The 15,888-nt window shown below is 46.7% G+C and overlaps 1 protein-coding gene across 3 annotated transcripts; it reads left to right on the top strand.

Moving 5' to 3' along the window:
• Positions 1-1,447: 1,447 nt before the first annotated feature.
• Positions 1,448-11,562, top strand: LOC122370028 (translocon-associated protein subunit delta-like). Of its 3 annotated transcripts, none has more exons than XM_043345367.1 (6): positions 1,448-1,510; positions 2,509-2,577; positions 5,172-5,293; positions 5,647-5,811; positions 6,125-6,190; positions 11,000-11,562. In XM_043345367.1, the coding sequence occupies exons 2-6, from the start codon at positions 2,526-2,528 to the stop codon at positions 11,102-11,104; spliced, it is 510 nt and encodes a 169-aa protein (XP_043201302.1). In that variant the 5' UTR covers positions 1,448-1,510; positions 2,509-2,525; the 3' UTR covers positions 11,105-11,562. The 3 variants fall into 3 exon arrangements, with proteins under 3 accessions (XP_043201302.1, XP_043201375.1, XP_043201235.1); XM_043345440.1 differs by lacking the exon at positions 1,448-1,510 and adding an exon at positions 1,511-1,831; XM_043345300.1 differs by lacking the exon at positions 1,448-1,510 and adding an exon at positions 1,722-1,757.
• Positions 11,563-15,888: the final 4,326 nt, after the last annotated feature.

The raw sequence follows: 15,888 nt of genomic DNA, 5'->3' as shown, positions 1-15,888 counted from the left end.
AAAGTGAAATTTTCCTGCACAGCTGTGTCTGGGTAAACGAAAGCTTTCGATTGGTGTGGTTTTTTACCCGTTTGTGACGTCATTTCTAGGGAAAAACGGGTCATAAAGGTTTCCCTCTACCGGGGCCTTTTTTCCCCCTACCGAATCTGTGCTGTGCTGAATCTGTGCTGAATCTGTGCCAACTTCCGTTACATGGTACTTGCCATCCAACGGTCGTCAAGTTAGATGTAAGTGAATCCTAATCTATAATCTAAGATTCGGAATCAGGCGAGCCCCTACGATTTGGACCAAACTTGGTCAGTGGATAGTACGTAACGTCCTGATTACGATGCACCCAAAATCTAAGCTCGGCCCGCCATATTTACGAAGTTACGGATGTTTGAATTTCAAGGTCATTCGGGAGAGCCCCTACGATTTCCGTCAAAATTTGTGTACGGACACTCTAGAAGCTCCTCATTACGAATATTACAAAATTTAAGCTCGGCCCGCCATATTTACGAAGTAACGGAGGTTTGAATTTCAAGGTCATTTGGGTGAGCCCCTGCGATTTCCGTCAAAATTGGTATACGGACATATTACATCCTCCTCATTATAAATATCATAAAAGTTAAGCTCGGCCCGCCATATTTTTCAAGTTACGGAGTCACAAAGTTACGGAATTTCAAGGTCATTCGGAGAGCCCCTCCGATTTTCGTCAAAATTTGTATGCGGACACATTACATGCTCCTCATTACGAATATCGTAAAAGCTAAGCTCGGCCCGCACTATTCCAAAAGTTAGAGATGTTTGAATTTCAGTGAGTTTCAAACGTCAGTAACTTTTGAAATAGTGCGGGCCGAGCTTAGCTTTTACGATATTCGTAATGAGGAGCATGTAATGTGTCCGCATACAAATTTTGACGAAAATCGGAGGGGCTCTCCGAATGACCTTGAAATTCCGTAACTTTGTGACTCCGTAACTTGAAAAATATGGCGGGCCGAGCTTAACTTTTATGATATTTGTAATGACGAGGATGTAATATGCCCGTATACCAATTTTGACGGAAATCGCAGGGGCTCACCCAAATGACCTTGAAATTCAAACCTCCGTAACTTCGTAAATATGGCGGGCCGAGCTTAAATTTTGTGATATTCGTAATGAGGAGCATCTAGAGTGTCCGTACACAAATTTTGACGGAAATCGTAGGGGCTCTCCCGAATGACCTTGAAATTCAAACATCCGTAACTTCGTAAATATGGCGGGCCGAGCTTAGATTTTGGGTGCATCGTAATCAGGACGTTACGTACTATCCACTGACCAAGTTTGGTCCAAATCGTAGGGGCTCGCCTGATTCCGAATCTTAGATTATAGATTAGGATTCACTTACATCTAACTTGACGACCGTATCCACTATGCAGTTTCCAAGCCAGAATATCGGTTGAACTTTGGTCATCGGCAGTTTGCCTCCCTAATCAGTGGCCTGTGAACGCCTCTGCCATGCAGACGCCGCTCTACGCCACGTTTACGTGACGTCAGGACCAACGTACCACAGAAGCTGCTGACACGATATTCCTGCTGTTTTATGTTATGTGTTGATACTGCTAGCGCTTGAAAACACATATCCAATCAGTCGCCCAAGCTCTGTCAGCTCGCTTATCATTGGTGTAGTTTCTGCTCGTGTGTTAGCGTTTCAGGGTTATTGATGCTTGAGACATTTCTGGCGCAGCTAAATTAAACACGATATTGCACCCGGCACCACGCGAGGTGGAACGAATCAAGCAAGTTGACTGTTGAAGTCAAGAACGACTTTTATCCGTCCTCATAACCCTTGACTGTTTTGTAACCTAAAACGGTAATAAGTGCTTTTTCACCTCGAATCTGTTAAATTATCCTATTGAATAATTTGTCTATCAATCAATAAGACCATTTGTATGCTATTTACTGGCTAATTTCTATAAAACTTCAACTTTCGTCGTGGTGGGCTTTGGGTTATGTTGAGAAGGATCGTGAATGTTTTGACTTTTGCAATAGTTTGTTATAAATCGATGGTGTGCTGCTGCTTGGATTCATTCCTAATCGCAAATTGTAATGATCACTAAACACCAGTTTTTTTTCAATGGCAGCAATGAGGTGGATACCTTTTGTTTACAAAGTTAGGAACATTGGCACAGCAGGGTCATGCTGAATTTGGTGGCTGGCTAGTCAATATCCAAAAGAAGCAATTTAGGCTTTTTGTTTTGCCTCTCCTACAGCATGTGTAATTGGTTGAGAACAACTCTGAATTTAAGTTTTTTAGAATATTCTCTGTGATGCACAGCATCCATAGGTGCTTACCACCTGTTGGTGTGTCCTGAAACTTAGTTGTGGTGGACATCTTCACCCAGAAGGTTGTCTTAGATTGGTATTGTATAGAATAATTTAGAATTTTCTGCTTGTTTGTTAGTTGTGTTACATGGTCATATTTAAATATTTGAATATGGTGATTGAATGACAATTTATGGGCTTAGGTATGCTTGTTTTACTTTTCAGGATCAAACTTCTTCAATATGAACATGGTCAACATTTTGCTCATTTTTGGACTCATTGGAGCTTCACTTGGTATGTACATTGCAGAATAACTTGCACTTAGACTTATGCCTGAAACAGACTCCTTCTGCAGTCAGGAAATTGCATGTGATAGCCTGTTCAAATAAATGGGTACACACTCGCATCAATCGCACGCACCTCCCGCATGTAAATGATACAAGAAGAATTATAATGTGTTTGAATAGGCTCTGGCATGTGATTTCCTGGATGCAGAGTCTGTTTCAGCCTTTAGTGACTGTGATGATCTGTTCCTTCATCAATGCATGATCATGGATTAGGTATTCCTGGATGGGACCAAGATACCTATAAGAAACAGGTAGGTCAGATGTTTTGAGTAAAGCCCTGGTGACGTCACAGACGTTTCTTATATGGAGAATTTCGCTTATAAGGAAAATATTTTACAAATGAAAATTTGTATTTTGTTAGGAAAAAAATACAATCTTTCAATTTCATCATGAAACTTATATAATTTAATTACAAAACTTGAAATACTGTGAGTGTTTGTCCCAACCCCCTGCTATACCTTTGGTCACGTGACTGCCATGATAAACTTTGCGTTTTGCAATGTTATGACTAAAACAGAAGTAATAAATCTTACAAGTGTATTCTTTATGATGTTTCAGTCAGCAATCGTGTAATTATATTCTTAAATTATATACAATCTGCTGAAAAGAGGTCACGTGATGTTACCAAATTGTGCTCGGACAGCATCTCCTTGAGCTTCGATTTTGAGTACTTTGTACCTTCATTGAGGCCTAATAATGGACGTTGTTAGTTATAAAATGAAGCAATGAATCTAATGAGGTCAAAATTCAATCATTTTTGCACTTTCAGGCCGGGCTATCCTGGCATGAACTTCGGCCAGTTTGTGTGTTAAGCCTACAGTGAAGGGAAAACTTCACGCCCGGCTGACGTCACAGACCTCGGCTACCAAATCGTGTCCGGTGGGGGTCGGATGGGACACTCCGCCGATTTTCCGACCACCTGGCGGCGGCGGCGGATTTCCCGACGGCGAGGGCGCTGGCGCCATTTTAGCATTGCGGGCTATGGGCGGAGCGTGTCTTTTTGTATACTTTTGTCGTTTATTACTTACTTGTAACCGATTTTGATGAAAATTTTTGTGAACCTCGTAGAACAGGATTTGAGGAATGTCATGAAAATATTCTTTTCCCAGTTCTGATTTAAGAGGTTGCTTAAATTCTGCTGACAAGTGAGGGTTCGTTATTACAGCCGAAGAGCCAATGTTAGAATAAAGTGAAGTTTGATGCGATAACATGAAAGTAAGTTGATATTTGTATTAAATCATCAATAGGAACTTGTTTGACTGCCGAGCAACGATGATATTTGATGATAAATTACATCGGCAAGTCAAGAATACCGGCTCAGTTTATGGGCATCAGGTAATGATTCCGTATGTGATAGTGACTAAATGGAGCCATAATGATTTTAAGGAAGAACTTAAAATATGTTTGAAGTCTCTGAAATCGTGTCTTATGAGCTAAAGCTCGCTAATTTCGCCCTCCATTACCGCGTTTTTAGCACGCAAGCTGGTGCGGCGGCCGCCGGCGCACTCGCCGCCGATGTTTCGGAGCTCCGCCACCAGGGCGGCCGCTTGGTCGCCGGCGCTAGTGTTGGGGAATAGGGAGTGTCCTATCCAGGAATACTTCATCCATGGCATGATGATGAAGTTGAATATGTACCATAATTTGTTGCCTATTTGCTGATCTTTCCCTTTGCATTTTTTCAATGAACAATAGCAGGATAGCTATTTTTCTGTAGGCAGTTGATTAAGATAAGTTAATATTTGCAGCATCAATTTTATTTTTGAATACCTATCTTGACTGTAAATGACTCACGCTGTGCACTAATTGCCTACCTATTTGTTGTAGAATGATGCCCAAAGTGCTAATTGCAGCATTGTTGATGTGGCCTCAGTGAATTATCTTGTACACTTTATTCATATGATAGGGAACCATGGGCGCAAAATGACCTTGTAGTCGGCGCGCCCTTAAGTCCCTATAAACAAACAAACAAACATATGATAGGGGCTGTTTTCATGGCTGTTCCAACCTTCTCTAAGCACCTCTAACCTCTCCTTATAAGTAATCATTCTCAGAACTCATCCAAGCTCCTCTAAGCTCATCCCAATCACTCATCTCACTACCATGATTCTCCTTCTTCAGCTCAAATGAAGCTTTAATTTTTGGATGAGGTTAGCCTAGTGGACTTAGGCATGCATCATACTATGTTAATTGTTTATAAATGTATTGTTTTGCATAAGTGTAAGTGGGAATTGGGGATTGTAAGGTATTTTTGAATACTAGTTTCTTATTTTTCCATCAGTGTTTGAATTGAAAAAAAAAATGTTTGTCTCAAGATCGATATTGGTGTGCCATAGGTCATCTTCTGTATGGCCCGCAAACAGCTGATTTTCCTGCAGAAATGTTCCTGTGGCTACTTGAAAACAGCTCTCCTCAAAGCTCATCCAAACTCCTCCTTTTTTGACAAGCCTTGGGAACAGAGCCCTTGTAAAAGCTATATTTGTCTCTAAATGCGTATTGTGTAGCACTATTTTTAATGAACTCATTTGTACCTTCGTATTTCAGCCAGTGATGCGTGTCAGAACCCTCAGATCAAGGCAGAATCATACACGTCACAGGATGCCACTATTGTCACCAACATCGCCTATATCGCCACATTCTCGCTCACGTGCGCCAACGGTGTCACGGTATGTGCCTCTCCTCCCTTTGGGTGCTGGCTGCTCTGTTCGTAGGCTCTGTTGCTAGCATAAACTGCTCCTACTTATATTTTTTTTTTTGCATTGTTCAACTCTCATTTTCATGCGTAAGCATCTATTGGTATGTTTATGAACTCCTTGTTCAATTAAGATTTCTTAATTTTAACATGTGTATTGCACTTCATCCTGATCAAGTCAAACTCAACTCAACTCAAAGTCCTTTTACATCAAGAACCGGCCCGGGACATTGCACACCCGAGTTCGGTACCGGTACCACTGATGAGTACAGCCCTCCCCTCCCGCGAGCAGCCGTCTGACCCTCCCGTACCGCCCCGTCCGCTCAGGGTGTGAGCCTGTACGCGGCCATCGGCGACCGGCTGGTGCCAGTGGCGCGCTCCGCTGATGGCGCCACCTACCAGGTCAGCTGGACCGAGGAGGTAGCCAAGGCGACCACCGGCGACCACGCCATCGGTCTCTATGACGATGTCGGCTACGCGGCCGTACGCAAGGTGAGCTCTTCCGAGTATCGGGTGTGCGCGATGGGGCAGACGAGTCAGGCTGCCGGAGGATGGACTTTCTGTTTAATGCCCGCTTGATACTGTGTGAAATGTTGAGAAGTAGTGCTTTTCACCGTCATTCTTAGTGTGCTGCAGTGATATGCTGCGACATTTTGTGTCGAATTATCTGAAATGATGGCCTAGCCTCTAGGTATTGTCCGTATGTGGTCAAGGGAAGTACACCCTATTTGGAGGTTGCTTGCATGATGATAGACCAGCCTCGTTCGCCCTGAATTTCTGACACCAGTCGTTTGTTTCATCGCAGGCTCAGCGTTCGGATGAGCCCATCAGCTCTGTGAAGCCCATGGCGACCATCATTGTCAACCACCCGGTGAGTCGCGTCTGATTGCAAACTGTTGTTTGAGAAATGACACTGGAGTGCCTCGTGATACTTTCCTGACAATGTCAGTAGGTACGCACTTCCCTCGATTCTGCAATGTTCTACATTGTTTGCGGAGGGTAAATTCGCTCTCAGGCATGCACCAGAACACGTCATATATGAAGAATTATTGCTGTGCTTCGGAGGAAATCTGAGTGAACGGACTTAGGTTAGATCTTTAGTATCCAAACTGCGTGTTTGGCCATAGGGTGAAGTCGTATAAGAGTACGCACTTAGTGGATTTCTTGCTCTCATTTGTTTAATATTTGAAGGAAAGAAATCGCAAATAGGGAATATTAAAGTTCATTGAATTAGCCATCAACCCATGGGGCAACGATCCTTCAGCGTAAATGGAAGTGGTCTAAAACTGACATTTTCTGAACCGTTGCACTTGCGTACTCTTACCATATGGGGTGTGTAAGAGTACGCACGCCAGGCGGGTGGAGTACGCAAGCATATGAACACACACCTATGCAGCTTGCACTGTCCAAATGCTTAACTTCAAACTCAGAAGGCGTTTAAGTTAATTCTAGTATCCAAAAGGAAAAACAAAATAAATCTTTCAAGTCTATAAATCAGGAAATAATCATGTCGTGTGTTTCTTAAAAAAATGCACGATCAAAAAGGAGAATAACTCGTATTTGGAAGAATTTCGGGTACGCATCTGCATCACAGTGCTCCATTGATGATATACCTACAAAACAAACGTCATTGAGCGAAAGATTAATAATTCTATATTTCTGTATATTCGATTTAATGTATAATTCTGCGTACTCTTACCCTCCTGAACAGTGCGTCCTCTTACCGTACATGCAATTCGCGCACAAAACAACCCCGAAACGTTGTGCAAAACTTCGCAAACAGAATATTGCACTGTACAGTATTTCCCCAGATAACTTCACAAGTTTCCCACAACAATCACGGAAATGTACCTTATCTCAACTGCCAAGTATCAAAATTATTGTACCATATCATAATAATATCATAACGCTCGAAAATAATATTCATCGCCTTAAACTCAACAGCGTCGCCGCTCAACGCCCAAGTTCCGTTGGTGACATGCACGTACTGGCGGCTTCATGTCACTTCATGAACTCGACAAACCCGCGTTGCTAAGCAACCGAAACAGCTGATGCGTACTCTTATCGCCCGCGTACTCTTACCCGCCCTTACCCTACTATGTCCGTAAGTGGCACATGTCTGTAGTGCACGGCACCGACATAAACAGGGTACACATCCGTTTTGCCCGGGACTATGTAGATCATTGTCTTCAGTACTCACACTGTCTCAGAGCAATGTACCGGCGTCTAGTGCCCAGGACTGACTCGGAGCACATGTCTGTAGTATCCGGGGCAGTCTCAGAGCACATGTCTGTAGTGCCCCGGTATTGTCTCAGAGCGCGTGTTTTAACACTCGCCGGCCGAGGGGGGGGGGCGGGTGCCGCCCCCCCCCCAGGGTTTTTTCGCGATAGCTCCGAACACGCTGGCGATAGAGAGCTGAAACTTAGCATACCTGACCTTTGATTCAAGCCGGATCTTTTGACACCAACCGCATTTTTGGGTCAGGTCAGGTCACTGACCTATGACGTCATAAGTGAACCTCTGCACGGTCTTCAGATGTCGCAACTTCGCAACGCCCTCACTGCCAGAGGAGATGTCACAGGGAAATGAAACTTGCAGGATCTAGTATCCATTATGAGTCTCACAACTTGTATATCTCGGTTTTTTTCCTAAAGGTCATATGTGGTCAGGTCATTTTTGTGACTTTACCATTATTAGGGCTGATAATCCCGGGACTTTTTGGCAATCCCGGGATCCCGGGATTTTAGAAATGCAATCCCGGGATATCCCGGGATCCCGGGATTGAGCAGTTTTTATTTTAACCTGTCTACAAAGCAGAATTTTCTTGCAATATCGTATGTATATGGCGCATCCTTACCATCATAAACACAATACCAGGCATACACCTTCACCCCGAACAAATATAAGAGCATGAATGACATTGATCATTGTATTTCTTGTTTATATTTCGAGTCAGGATACAGTAGACGTGCCTACGGATTGTGGTCGTCTGACCAGCACATGTCCTGGTCACATTCACTTGTTACGGTAGTAGCACTTGAGGAAGCAAAGTGCATCAACGACTTCGTCGCCGAGACTCGACCGCACTTTTGTGACGATATTCCCGACAGTGGAAAACACTCGTTCCGATTCAACACTCGTAGGAACTATGCCCTTCAGCCAGTTGTAGGACAGCGCTACCATGCCTGTCCTTCCTGAGATAGGTAAATTTTCCAATTCTTTCCTTATGGCCTTCGTCATCATCAGAGAAGATTGCTAAAAGTTAATCCCAGACGGGCATGAACTGGTGCCTTGCTCTGGAGCTCTAACCTCATCTAGAGCTTGTTGAAGCATCGACTGAAGAGACGGCGCTGATTCAGGATCATCAGCGTCCATCACTTCTGTATCTACACCTACTTCGGTATCATGCATCTGTTCTCCCAATCTTTCCATCATGTGGACAACTAAGTCCTGTGCTTCCTTGCGAGAGGCACTAGGAAAAATATCTTTCCAGTCTCTGTCTGCCGACATTTTGTTATGGAGCGATTGTAGGACTTTAGCAGCACGTGACCGTCTCTGTCGGATGCGCTGTTTCAACGCATCAGACAGTTTACATGCAATCGCGTTTACATGCAGTTTACATGCAATTAAATTCAGCAAAATCCGACATTTTGGCAAAGTTAGCTATAGCTTATCACAAAGGCACGTAATTAATAATTACTCACTAACGGTAACCATGCCCAGGGCGCCCGGCCAGCCTCATGGATCGTCCAGCCACGGGGCACTGACAGTAACTGAGCCACCAGACGTGCTCCCACAGTCACACAGAGAAGACGGCCGACCTCCTCCCACTCGATGGACTCGAATTCGATAGTCGGCATAGTATGTCATCGTGCAAAATGATCTGTTAAACCGAGTACGCGAGGGACGTCGCGGGGAGCGAGAGATGAGCCGAGAGAGAGCTCGTCTCTCGCCACATTGTGAAGGCTGAGACGGTGTGAAACAATGTCAATTAGGTATATATGTAACCAATACTTGTGCATAACGACTTTGCACGGCGTAAGTAAGATCTTTGGACATAAAACTGCACTGTAATGCGTTGTTACTCACTTACCTTTTTTTACATACCTACTATCAGCTACACTTTATGAACGATGTTTCTGTACGGAAAATATCGGGATCCCGAAATCCCGATGCTTCTAATCCCGGGATTCGGGATTAATACAATCCCGGGATCCCGGGATCCCGATCCCGGGATTATCAGCCCTAACCATTATAAGTCAATGGGGAAACATGAAAACTGCTATTCTGGCGCCGTGAACGATCTCCAACTATCTCAAGCACACAGAATCGTGATTTGATGCACTCCTTGCAAGGTTAGATGCGTCATTTTTGCAATGTTGACCTTGCGTATGACCGTATTAGTTTTTTGTCAATAACTCTTGATCAAATTGAGCTAGCTAGTCGGGAAAGCCACCAATGGACTCAGGAAGACCTGCCGAATCGAATGATATGCGACATGACCTCTTTCGACCAACTTCGTGACCTGGGGGTGCCGACCTGACCTTGACCTGAGGTCAACACCCCAAGTTGACCTGACCTGGACAAAAAGTATATCATTCGACGCGCCTGAGCGAGGCGAACACGATACTGCCAAAATCGTGGCTCTGCGGCCGTTTTTTGCGAAGTTATTCACCCAAAACTGAACCGTACCTTGGGGCACTTGACCTGACCTCAGAGGTCACCGATTGACCTAGGACCTTAAAATCGGGTACCAATCTCTGCGTCTCGTAACGGCGCACACGCTCGTTTTTTTTCGCGACGCGCTAGCTCCACCAGGGGCGAAACGGCGAGGGGGGTCGTACCCGCCCCCCCCCCCCCCCCTCGGCTGGCGCGTATGTAGAAAACCAATAGGTCCGGCGAGGGTTAAGCCCCGGAATTATCTTAGAGCACGTGCTCGTAGTGCCCGGGACTGTCTCTGAGCACATGGTCGGCTCCTAGCGGATGTCGGTTTGTCAGCGAGGACCGCTCGGGCCGTCACTGAGCCGTATGTAACTAAGTGGGTCATGTGAGCCGGTCGTGGCATCGGACACCACCCGGGCGGCCCCTGTAGCTCTCCGAGGCCGGCCGCGCGGACTCTGCCCGGCCGCTGGATGACGCCGCCGGCCGTGGACTGACATCACTCGCCGTGACCGGTGTAACGGCGACGGGCGCACGCGCCAGACGGCGGCCCCCAGTCTCGCCGGCGGACCGTTAGCCGTCTGCTGGCGGCCGCTAATGGCCACCCAGTCCGCTCTAATGTGTCCCCGGCCAGGGACACAGTCGGATCGCCTTACAGCGGCGCGGAAGCTGTACAACCGGCCAACTGCGTCTGTCTTTGTAGAGCGTAGTTGAAAAATGCGCATTGTGTGCATCTGTTTTTCTCTTGCGTTGTTAACACTGCGCTTGGTCATTTGCTTCGGCAATGACCAGTCACTCATTTCGCTGGCCGTCTTCTAAAACTCAATCATGCTCCGAGCGAGGCGCCACGACTAATGACAGACCAGCCTGATGCTCCTGTCTGGATCGCTGCGTCACGCCGCTCTGGCTCCGGTTACCCACTGATGACGCAGCCCGCCCTGCCGGACCGTCAAACGGCCCTGCTCTCCCTGTGTGGTCCGACCCCTCACCCCGCTGACCGGACACCCTCCCCCTGCCGTAGGGCGCCTACACCGGGCCTCTGGTCAACTCAGAGTTCATGGCGGCACTGCTGGCCTCCGTGGTGTTCTACGTGGCCTTCTCCACGAGGTCGACGCTGCAGGCATAAAGACCCTGAGGTCGGAGGACCCGTCCTGCGTGGCTGCCGGGCCGGCCGGGCTCCTGCGAGGTGAACTGAACACCCAAACGGTGTGAGGATAGATGAAAAGAGATGCGTTCGGGGGAGAGAGGTGCGTTTGGAAACGATCGTGTGCCCGATTGGTTGTGGGGCGCGAGTGTTATTTGAGAATACTGGTGCCGTGAGACGTGATTGTCGCCTTTGTTGCGTTCTTATGTTGGTGAGAGACAGGTATTTATGTAATATCTGACGAATTCTGCAATAGATTCAGTGGGGCTGATGTTTCTGTTACTTTTTACATCGTGTCTGTGTGAAGCGATGTTTGAATAAAATGAACCACACGGTGATTACAAACTGCTGTTCGCACGGGCCATTCCGGAAATTGCTGTTAGCAGTGTCTGTTCTGGGGGCGTCCGGCGATCTTTTTCTAAATAAACCTCTTCAAACTCTTACGATCTTTCTAGTAAAGGGAACGGTCTATGAAAAGCAAAGTTTTGATTTGAAGTAGCAAAATGTAACACGAATAATAACATAATTCCGCGTCGTGCAAACTGCCAGAAGGGCGCCATAAATCTCGAACAATCCAGCTGTCGCCCAAACTTTTGAGACGCTAACGGAGCATCCTACTTAGCTGTTACTAGATCCCACTGCTCAGGCGTCATGCCAACCATCAATCTCGGTTTTCCAGGTGGCAGCTGGCCTGTGACGATCTCGGGTTCACCGTATTTCCGCCGAGCGAGGCGGTTGGTCTGTCGAGTGTCGAGACGTCGGCTGTTGGAGCTCTGTCTAGTAGCTCGGTGATCCGATTATGTGAGCTGCTTGGCTGTAAGAGTCGACATGTTCTTGTTAGTTTAAGTGGACCAGATGAGTCGTACTTTCGTCCCTCCTTGTGAGTTGTTCGTTGCTACTTGCTCCAGCCTCGGGATCAGCTGGAATGAAATTATCTAAACGCTATTTGACCTGGACCAGAATTCCTGATGAATATGACCAGATAACGATTGAATGGGATGTGTATCAGCTATGCAGTGCTCACTGCGCAGTAACTGGGGCCCTCGACACGACCGCTTGACACGCGCTTGGCTCATTTATTTTAACCCGCGCGGGGCTGGGGTCTCCAGCCGAACGCGCGGGGCTGGGGGGGGGGTAAATTTTACCCCCCCCCCTGTTATCTCCCGAACTAATGGTCCGATTTGGAAAATTCAAACGCCAATCAAAAGATCTCATCACGAACAACTAAAAACATGTACTTAATTTAAAGTTTGAGGTCAAGGTCAAGGTCAGGTCAAGGGTACAAATTGCAAGTTCCTACAGTATCGGCCTTGCACCGTAGTTGCCGAAGAATGGAGTCATGGAGTGAGACTGATTGCCCAAAACGTGTTCTTAGGCTACCAAGACAATGTTCGTTGCATACAATATCATTCAGAGGTCAAGGTCAAGGTCAGGTCAGGTCAGGTCACCAAAAACAAAATATAGAAAAGGGCATGTGCGACACATGTTTTATGGGTCATTTTACTCATAGAGTTCAATAGGCACACTAAATAAGTGATATGGACCACCTCTGGATGAATTTCAGGTCGAGGTGAGGTCAAGGTCAGGTCAAGTGAGGTCAAATTTTGAAGTTGGTTGTTAAGGCCTAAAAAGGTGTCTATCTGATGCAGTTTTTCACGGCGAATCGAATGGTGCTATTTTTGTTTCCGTACGAGTTCTAGAACTTCCAAAAAAGTCATTTTTCAAAAATTTTGTGTGTCGTGACGTCATAAAATTTTGAATAACTCCCACATTTTTGAACCGATTCTTCTAAAATTTGGTATGTAGGTGCACATAGACCACTTCTCTGACATATATTCCGGTTTTTTCGATAGACTCAAAATTTTGGATTTTGTAATGATTTTCCCAAAAAAGTCAGTTTTTTGGAAAAATTTAGGCCAAAATCCAAAATTTTCAAAAAACCGAGATAGCCATTTGATAGACAAAGTAAAATTACGTATATCCTTTTTTGTTACGTCTTGATTCCTTTAAAAATGAAGATGTTAGCGGCGTTTGAACTTTTGCCGTTTTTGAGGCGAAAATGGCGAACATGACGTCACTAAAACGTCAATTTCTCAAAAATTTTCCGACGGATTTCGCTCAAATTTTCAGGGAACGTGTCAAATTGATGTAAGAAAAGGTACTGAAAGTTTGGCGGCGCTGCGCGCCGCCGTTTTTGAGATATCGCAAAAATTCGCGAGGGGGGGTAAAATTTACCCCCCCCAGCCCCGCGCGGGTTAATCCAACGCAGTATGAATAATTGCGTTGCAATAAAATTAATATTCGGAATATGTAGATAGTGACCTGTCATCCATGAATCAACATAGTGCGACATTCCCTCGCCCTCGCCTCACCAGGGAGTTGTAGGCTGTAGCCTAACGGTTTTCCTAAACATCAGGATTTCGTATATATCTCCAACAAACGGCTAGCCGAAATTTGCTACTGTTTCGTGTTCAACCTTCGGACACATCAATGATCACTTCAGCTTTAAAGTCTCTGGTTGGCAAGAGCAAGACTCGAGATCGGAGCCATAGATGTACCAATACCAACGTGCTCAATGGTTCATACAAGGTCATTTGAGGTTAACAACATAAGTGCAAATACCTAAGCCTTAACTGACATTTTTGGTGAAATGGGATTGGACCGTAAGGAACATTCAGTCTATTACTCACTTTCATCAATCCAGGACGCAGTTGCCCCGTGCCTTTCCCACTAATTCAGAGGACGCAGAACACCGGAGATTGGCCGGATCATTTTCACATTACATTCGCAGCCGTCAGTCGTCACAGCTCGTAAAACAACCCGCCGCTCGGCGGACGGCACCCCTGGCGCCCGGTATGGATGGCGCCGGTCTGCACAGTTAGCGGCCGGCGGCGCCGTCCCCAGCGGCCACCGGACACCGCGCGGGCACGCGCCCCGTGCAGCACCTGCCACTCACGGCACGGCGCGCTGACGGGTACGTTACGGACCGTAACGTACCCGTCAGCGCGCACCGTAACGTACCCGTCAGCGCGCCGTGCCGTCAGTGACAGGTGCTGCACGACTTACGGACCGCCGGGGACGGGCTGTGGGAGTTGTACCGAGCTGCTGATACAGACCCCGGGTCGCTGCCTCAGCGTGTGAGGTCGACGCCGCCGCCGTGCGCTGGTCGGCCCGACAGACGAGTGACCCGGGACTTCCGGTTCAAAGGGGTCGAAGAGGGCTGTATGAATCGGTCGGTGACATCCGATGCCAGGTAGCAACTGGTCTGATCCGTGAGCTGGGAACTGGATCCATGTTTTGACTGACAATGCTGCTCACGTGGTCATGGTAGAAATCCTATCGCACTTTGATTTTTTACCGAAACTATCCATTATCCCGATGCATATCCATATGCAAAGCATTATGCAAGTTGCTGTAGCAATAAGCAACTTGCTTTTCACTGCCGATTAATATATGTTTTTATGTGCATATACCATACATAATACAAGTATGTACTCTCTTGTCGAAAGTAGCTACCGATACAAAGTGCGGTGGTGCCATCAAGCCCGACTGAAGCCGAGGGAGGGCTGCTTAGTTTAACCCTCGCCCGTATTGGTGTTTTTTTCAACCACGAACGTATAAGGGGGGGGGGGGTTCGTTGGACCCCCCCCCCCTTGCCGTTTCGCCCCTGATCGAGCTAGAGCTTCGCGAAAAAACGAGCGTGTTGCCCGTCACAAGAGGAAGCCGATAATACCCAATTTTAAGGTCCTAGGTCATCGGTTGACCTTCCAGGTCAGCTCAATGACCCAAAAGTCGGGAAAATCGGGACCTGTTAGAAAGTCGTAAAGCGTGGCTGCTATGGTTTTTTTCGAGGTGCTGATCACTAATAGGTATCATGTTAGTTTTTATCACAGATGATGTCTTCATGCATTTAGGCCAGGTCGGGTCAGGTCAGGTCAGGTCAACCAGTAAGGGTATTCGTAGTAGGTGGCAACCGCCTCTGACAGCTTCGTACCATGTTACGAATTCACCAAAACTACTTCGTAAACGTTCATATGGTTGTTAAATTCGAATTCAGCTCCAAAAACTGGCCTAGAAATATGTAAAACTCGAAAAAGTGAACCGAGGTCATCAAAGGTCAATGACCTGGCCTGACCTTCAGGTGACCTTGACACCCACCCTAATGCATGGAACCAACATCATTTCAGATGTTTGAACGCTTGAAACCACGAAAAGACTGTAAACGCGCCGCTAATGCGAGCCGACATACGCCGAATCGCGATTCCGGCCAAACATGGTCTCGAAAAGTAGGTCACAGGTCAAAGGTCATTTGGGTCAGGGTCATGAAATTTTCAGGGTAGGTGTACAATTGATAAACTCGAGGGTACTGAAAGTTTCGTCGCGATCGGCCTCTTTTTCGCGAGTTATTCGCGAAAAACCGAGGGGGGGGGGCGTTCGACCCCCCCCCCCCTATACGGGCGAGGGTTAAGGGTCACCGAACATGTTCAACTAGGGGATTGAGCCAGATAGCCCCTCGTGAAAACGGCTATTGTCTGAAATCGCTTTATGAAACCGTTTGTGTGTAAAATCCAGCGGAAAGGGTGGGACAATGCGTCAGTCGTTTTGCGCCCTTTTATAAAATCGGCCGCTAATCTTTAACCCGCGCCCAGATGGGGTCTGCCGAGCAACGCGGTCTGATGGGGGGGGGGGCCATTTTGGCCCCCCCTCAGATCTCGAGAACCACGCAACATAGCGACAAGCGGTAAACGGTGTTGGATAGCCCCAAC

The sequence above is a fragment of the Amphibalanus amphitrite genome, unplaced genomic scaffold (genome assembly GCF_019059575.1).
Source record: "Amphibalanus amphitrite isolate SeventyFive unplaced genomic scaffold, NRLGWU_Aamphi_draft 000003F_arrow, whole genome shotgun sequence".
Lineage (NCBI taxonomy): Eukaryota > Metazoa > Arthropoda > Thecostraca > Balanomorpha > Balanidae > Amphibalanus > Amphibalanus amphitrite.
This window is presented reverse-complemented; position numbering and strand designations above follow the sequence as displayed.